The sequence below is a fragment of the Vigna unguiculata genome, chromosome 8 (assembly GCF_004118075.2).
Source record: "Vigna unguiculata cultivar IT97K-499-35 chromosome 8, ASM411807v1, whole genome shotgun sequence".
Classification (NCBI taxonomy): domain Eukaryota; kingdom Viridiplantae; phylum Streptophyta; class Magnoliopsida; order Fabales; family Fabaceae; genus Vigna; species Vigna unguiculata.
The window spans coordinates 383,435-388,991 of NC_040286.1; the positions used below are offsets into that span (position 1 = coordinate 383,435).

Below are 5,557 nucleotides of genomic sequence, written 5' to 3' on the forward strand. Positions count from 1 at the left end.
ACTTAAATATTATCATACTATCATGAAATATGTTTCAAACATCAAATAAACTTAACAAAATTTGGTTAAAAGGACTAAATTCACTCAATTATAAATAGCATGGACTAAATTGAACCAAAATTTCGAAGAGGGACTGATTACAATTTTCACTAAAAGTTAAGGGATAAAAACATATTTAACCCTACAAATATTATACTCTTATGTAAGAATGTATTATTAAGTATTTCAAGTATATGTTATACGAACATGATCTAAATACACTAAAAATACATCATAATATCTAATTTTAATAAAAAAAATTTATGTAACTATAAAAAGTTATGAATACAAACAACAACTACACATGCATATATTATTAAATCATTCATTATTTGTATTAATATTATGTATTACTATATTTATATGAGAGGTATATATTATATATATTTTTTACACAAGTGCAAAATAAAATTTGATGTCGCCTAATATGTTCCGCTTTAAAAACAAATTGAAACTTATAATGACATAGTGATATATTTTTTAAAATATTTGCACAACTGAAGCCTATAATCGAGCATTTCATTTCAAAAATGTCATTACGTTTTTTAAAAGGTTTCACCTGAATGTTAAAGTATAGATTTTGGTTCTAGATTAAATTAAAACCTATACCCATGTGCATATATGATAAATTTAGAAATTTTTGCAACTCACGAAAAGTCTTGTTGCATAGCACCGCTGCATTGTTCTTCTTCATCGTTGGAATTTCGTTTTTTCCTCCATTATAGTCTTTGTTGAGGTCATTATCGTTTATCTTTCTTCTCGTTTCACGTTTATCTCTTCCTTTCGTTCTTGTTTTTCTTTTCTTTCCCCTAATGATATTTTTCTTCTTGTTTTGGTGTTGCCATTACATTTTGGTGGTTGTTGTCATCTTTTTGCGTTGGGATGTTACAGCATTGCATGTTTATATTGGTCTTGGTCTATTGCGTTTGGAACACCACAACATTGTTATTGTCTTGGTTGTAAGTTCGTGTTTGAGCAGTTAATCTTGATCTCTCTCACTCTTGTTTGGTTTTTGCTCTCACTCTTGCTCGCATTTGACTAAAACTTATTGCTATTTATTTATTTTTAATTGTTTTATGTTTTGGACAAGTAAAGTCTAATCCTAAAATATAGGTTTCGGTTAGAAATCGAAGTCTAAACCTCTTTTTTTTACTTCACTTAGATATTTTTAGTTGTAAAATCGAAAATGGAAAAATAATCTGATTTCAAATTCTGGCGTCAAACTCTTTTGTTACACTAGTGTTATTGATGTTTTTTGTATATGATTGTGATATTTGTAATGATCTTGTACAAAATCATTTTGTACTTTCTCTCGCTATTTATTTCCTTTGTCAAAGAGAAACTAACCATCCCTCAAAATTTGCTCCAGCCTTAGAGTTTATTTAAAATTAGAAAACTCGTTCTTAAGAGGTTTGACAAAGAAACACATAATTTTGAAGAACATATAATAGAAATCTGTCTCTATTTCTCAAGAATTACACATATATCAATTGTGGTCTCATGCACTGGACACGTTAAACCATAAGACTAAATGTTTGTAATTCTAAAGAATAGGATATACATACCTATATATATGTTTACAACTTTTGGTTTAAAGCAATGAATTTGATAAGTGTAAGTGTTGCTCACAAGAACTTGTTCAAATATTTTGCAATAACAGGGCTTATAAGTTTTTTATAAACACTTTCGGTTGGGTGAAAACTGTCCCAAAACACATACTCCAAATCGTTAGGGCACAATGGAGTGAAACGATTGCACAGTAATACAACTTCTATTGTGCCTGTGCCACAGCACCCTCTGTCTCCCACTTTATACCCTGCAAAACAAAGGTAATATAACACGTTCAAAAATTTTAAACCATTAATATGTTAAAAAAATAACTAATAATCGATGAAAAATTGTCTATGTTTCAATGTTTTTGTTGTCTCAGTCAATAGTGTATTAAATGAACAGACCCACCTTTTAATTTTTCCGATCTACTCATACATGTGCAAAACACAGGTGTTGCTACAATTTTTTAAAATAAACTAAATATAGAAAATAAATACATGCATCTACTTTTCTAGAGAAGATAAAAGAATAGTACCAAATATCACTTATAAATGGAAAATTCTCTTAAAAGATTTGCTCAAGCTTTGGAACATATTAGAAATGGTAATTCTGTACATTAGAATGTTTTTTGTCATAAAAAGCTCTATAAATTAATATGAATAAGAAAAAGTGAAAATTAAAATTACCATATTTTTGGTAGTTCACTATGATGTCAAGTAGAGGGTTGTAAACATCAATGTACACTATTTTGCTATCTTGAAAGTTTTGATTCAGAGAGTCAAGTTGCTTTGACAATTTGGCGTTAAAGATCCGTACGGCGTCGTTTATCTTCACTACAACGTTTCTTTGTATTCCTCCTCCGATTGTTCTCTGAGATGGCAAATACCCAAGTGGTGGCACACTGAACACTGCAATCCTCCGTGCCCCTTCTCCGTATATTTCCTTCATTTATATCAAACATCATAATATAAAAGACAACATAGTATTATGTTAAATTAATCTTAAAGTTCAATTCTTAACTAATTCTATAAAACATACAAGGGTTAAATATGTTTTAGGTTCTTAACTTTTGGTAGATTTTGAAATTAGTTATTTTGAAACTTTGGACCAATTTAGTCTTTTATCTTTTGAAATACGTAGATTTAGTTCTTTTAATTAAATTTTGTTAAGTTTATTTGACATTTTAAGCGCGTTTCATAATAGTATTTGACTTAACATTAAAGTAAAAATGTGTCAAACATTATAAACAACTCAAATACAATCGTGAAATACATACGAAACATCAAATAAACCTAACAAAATTTGATTAAAAAGACTAAATCTACGTATTTCGAAGAATGAAAAATTAAATTAGTTCAAAGTTTTAAAATTAACTAATTTCAAAATTCACTAAAAATTAAGAAATCAAAAACATATTTAAGCATATATAACAATATAACATGATACCTTCAAGAAAATAGAAGCTGAGGAGAGCATGAAATCAGCATAAGCAGAAAAATCAGGGTATTGCAGTTGTCGAACACGGGTCAAAAAGTATGTGTTGGAAATGTCGTTGCTTCCTAATACCACAATATAAAGAGTGTTTTTCAAGATGAACTTGCTCCTCTCTTCTCCGACCACCCCTTTCAACTTCCCTACGTATTCTCTGAACAAATCTAGTTGACCCGATAATGATATAGTCAACTAGTTCATTGACACCAAGTTAGAAAAACCATCAAAACCAGTTCTTCACTTTCAAGAGAGATCAATTAATTAATCGATTTTTTGGACATGAAATTACCGATGATTGTGCTGTTAAAGGATCGTATCCTGCGCCACCAGATGCAAAGCACACACCGGTCGCCAATTCACCAGCTTCAAGATTTGAATCCACGAATGGTGGAAGAAACTCCTTTATTCCCAGTTCCTCCACTGAGTTATGCAGAAACACGAGTTTTCACAATTTTTGTTTCTAAATGGTTAAAACTTAAAAGTGCTTAAGAAAATTATTAATGTTATTAAGTGCTTTTAATCGTTATTCTTTTCACTATTACTTGGTCGCATCCAGACTTTCACTAATGTCACCCAAATGAAATTCACATCAGCTGTTAGAATCATATCAGAATTATTACCTAGAAAATGACATGTCACCACCAAAAGTTTTAACTTTTTCTGTAAAAAATTTTCATTGAAAAACAAAAATATTAGTCCCCTTTCCTTACATTTTATCATAAAACTAACAAACCCTTATAATATATGTTAATATAAATATTCTATACATAGTCTAATATATGAACAGCTTTTGTGTTAATTAAGAAAGTTCATTAACATATAAGTTTGAAAAAAAATCTTAAAAAAAATGCTTATTGTTGAATCATCAAAATAAATCACACTTTTAAACTAAAATTATTTTAAAAAGTATACCATTAAAAAAAAGAATAGTTTAATTTATTTATAATTAAATCCCAAAGTAATGCATTAATTGAGCTTGTATTTTCATCGTGATGATACATTTGGTACAATTTATTTGAAGAGTGAAAAATATATAACTTTGATTGCCTTATAATAGGAACTATTTATGATTGCATTGTACATTTTGGAGGTGTACATAGAACAACGAAAATGATTTTTTTATTATTAAATTTTTTGACAACTTTCTCTCACAATCTTAATTAGTATCTTTTAAGTAGTTTTTTATTTTTTTATTTTCTCATTCTCAATATTTCAAAACCACTTAAAAGATGACACCTCATATTGTAAAAAAAAATTATCAAAATTTAGTAGTCAAAATATCATTATCCATATAACAAAACTATATACATTAAATATCTGCAAAGATGGGAAGGACAGTGTCATAAAAAGAAGGGATGAGAAATAGGACACACACACCTATAAGGTCAGATGGAACCTTTCCATTACTGAATCTTCCTGTAGGGATCCCTCCCTTAAAATCTTTTCCATATGGAGGGTAATTGCACCTTGCTGTTGTTGCTAAATTGTTGTTGTTGTTGCCAGTGTCCATGATCGAATCTCCAAACACCAACACTGCAGGAACTGAAACATTTGGTGGCAGTTTCACAACTGCCCTTGTTTTTCCGCACACAATCAAAACTGTTATTGTAAATAGTAATATGAAACGGAAGAGTGAACATGGAGAACAAGAAGAAGAAGAAGGAGAGAGCTTCATAAAAAGCAACATAAATTATTGGTTGTGGTTCTTTTTTCTGGAAAGATAATAGATAAGGATGAAGATGTTATATAATTGTGTGCACCATAAATTGCATGAATGAATCATCCTCTGTTTTTAACTCATTTATGGCATCATTATGTCAAGCTACCGTGCAACTTTTCATTGCAGTTTCACGATTCTGTCATGCTATTAATGAATTTTTTTTATTTAGGTTTTAAATTATATAAATGCATATGATATAAGTGCTTTGTGATTTTAATTTTTTATTCTTTTCATAATCGATTTCATATAAAATAGGATTAAAGTCAATTTTGACTCATCACAAATTTAATAGATTGAGATAAAAAAATTTACAAAGTCAATAATCATGTAATTTCCTAAATAATTTCACAAATTACGAATGTATGGCAAATTGAAATATATATATATATATATATATATATATATATGTGGCTGTAATTTACTTTATATCTTAATTATAAGAAATAAATTTATTTTATGGTTTAGATTTTGTAATTTTTAAATAAACAAACTGCTATTTTGGACAGTAAAAATTTAATACTATCTCATATTAATATTCAAAGTTAAAAAAAAATTACAGATTATTCCAAAATTTCATCTAAGTGTATAATTAAGGTATATTATTATTAAAATTAAACTAATATAATGGATTATTATATTTACAGATACTTATTTAATTCTTTTTAATTTAAAAACTAACATAATAATAATAATAATAATAATAATAAACAGTTTTAAAAAATATCTTTAGTGCTTTAATTTTTGCTGTGTCAACGC

General features: G+C 28.0%; 1 protein-coding gene across 1 annotated transcript; it reads right to left on the reverse strand.

The window, feature by feature from the left end:
• Nucleotides 1–1,482: 1,482 nt before the first annotated feature.
• Nucleotides 1,483–4,847, reverse strand: LOC114193750 (GDSL esterase/lipase EXL1-like). Its single transcript, XM_028083665.1, has 5 exons — nucleotides 4,459–4,847; nucleotides 3,371–3,501; nucleotides 3,037–3,273; nucleotides 2,277–2,532; nucleotides 1,483–1,855 (listed from the first exon to the last, which is right to left on the reverse strand). The coding sequence occupies exons 1-5, from the start codon at nucleotides 4,766–4,768 to the stop codon at nucleotides 1,665–1,667; spliced, it is 1,125 nt and encodes a 374-aa protein (XP_027939466.1). The 5' UTR covers nucleotides 4,769–4,847; the 3' UTR covers nucleotides 1,483–1,664.
• Between the last annotated feature and the right edge of the window lie 710 nt (nucleotides 4,848–5,557).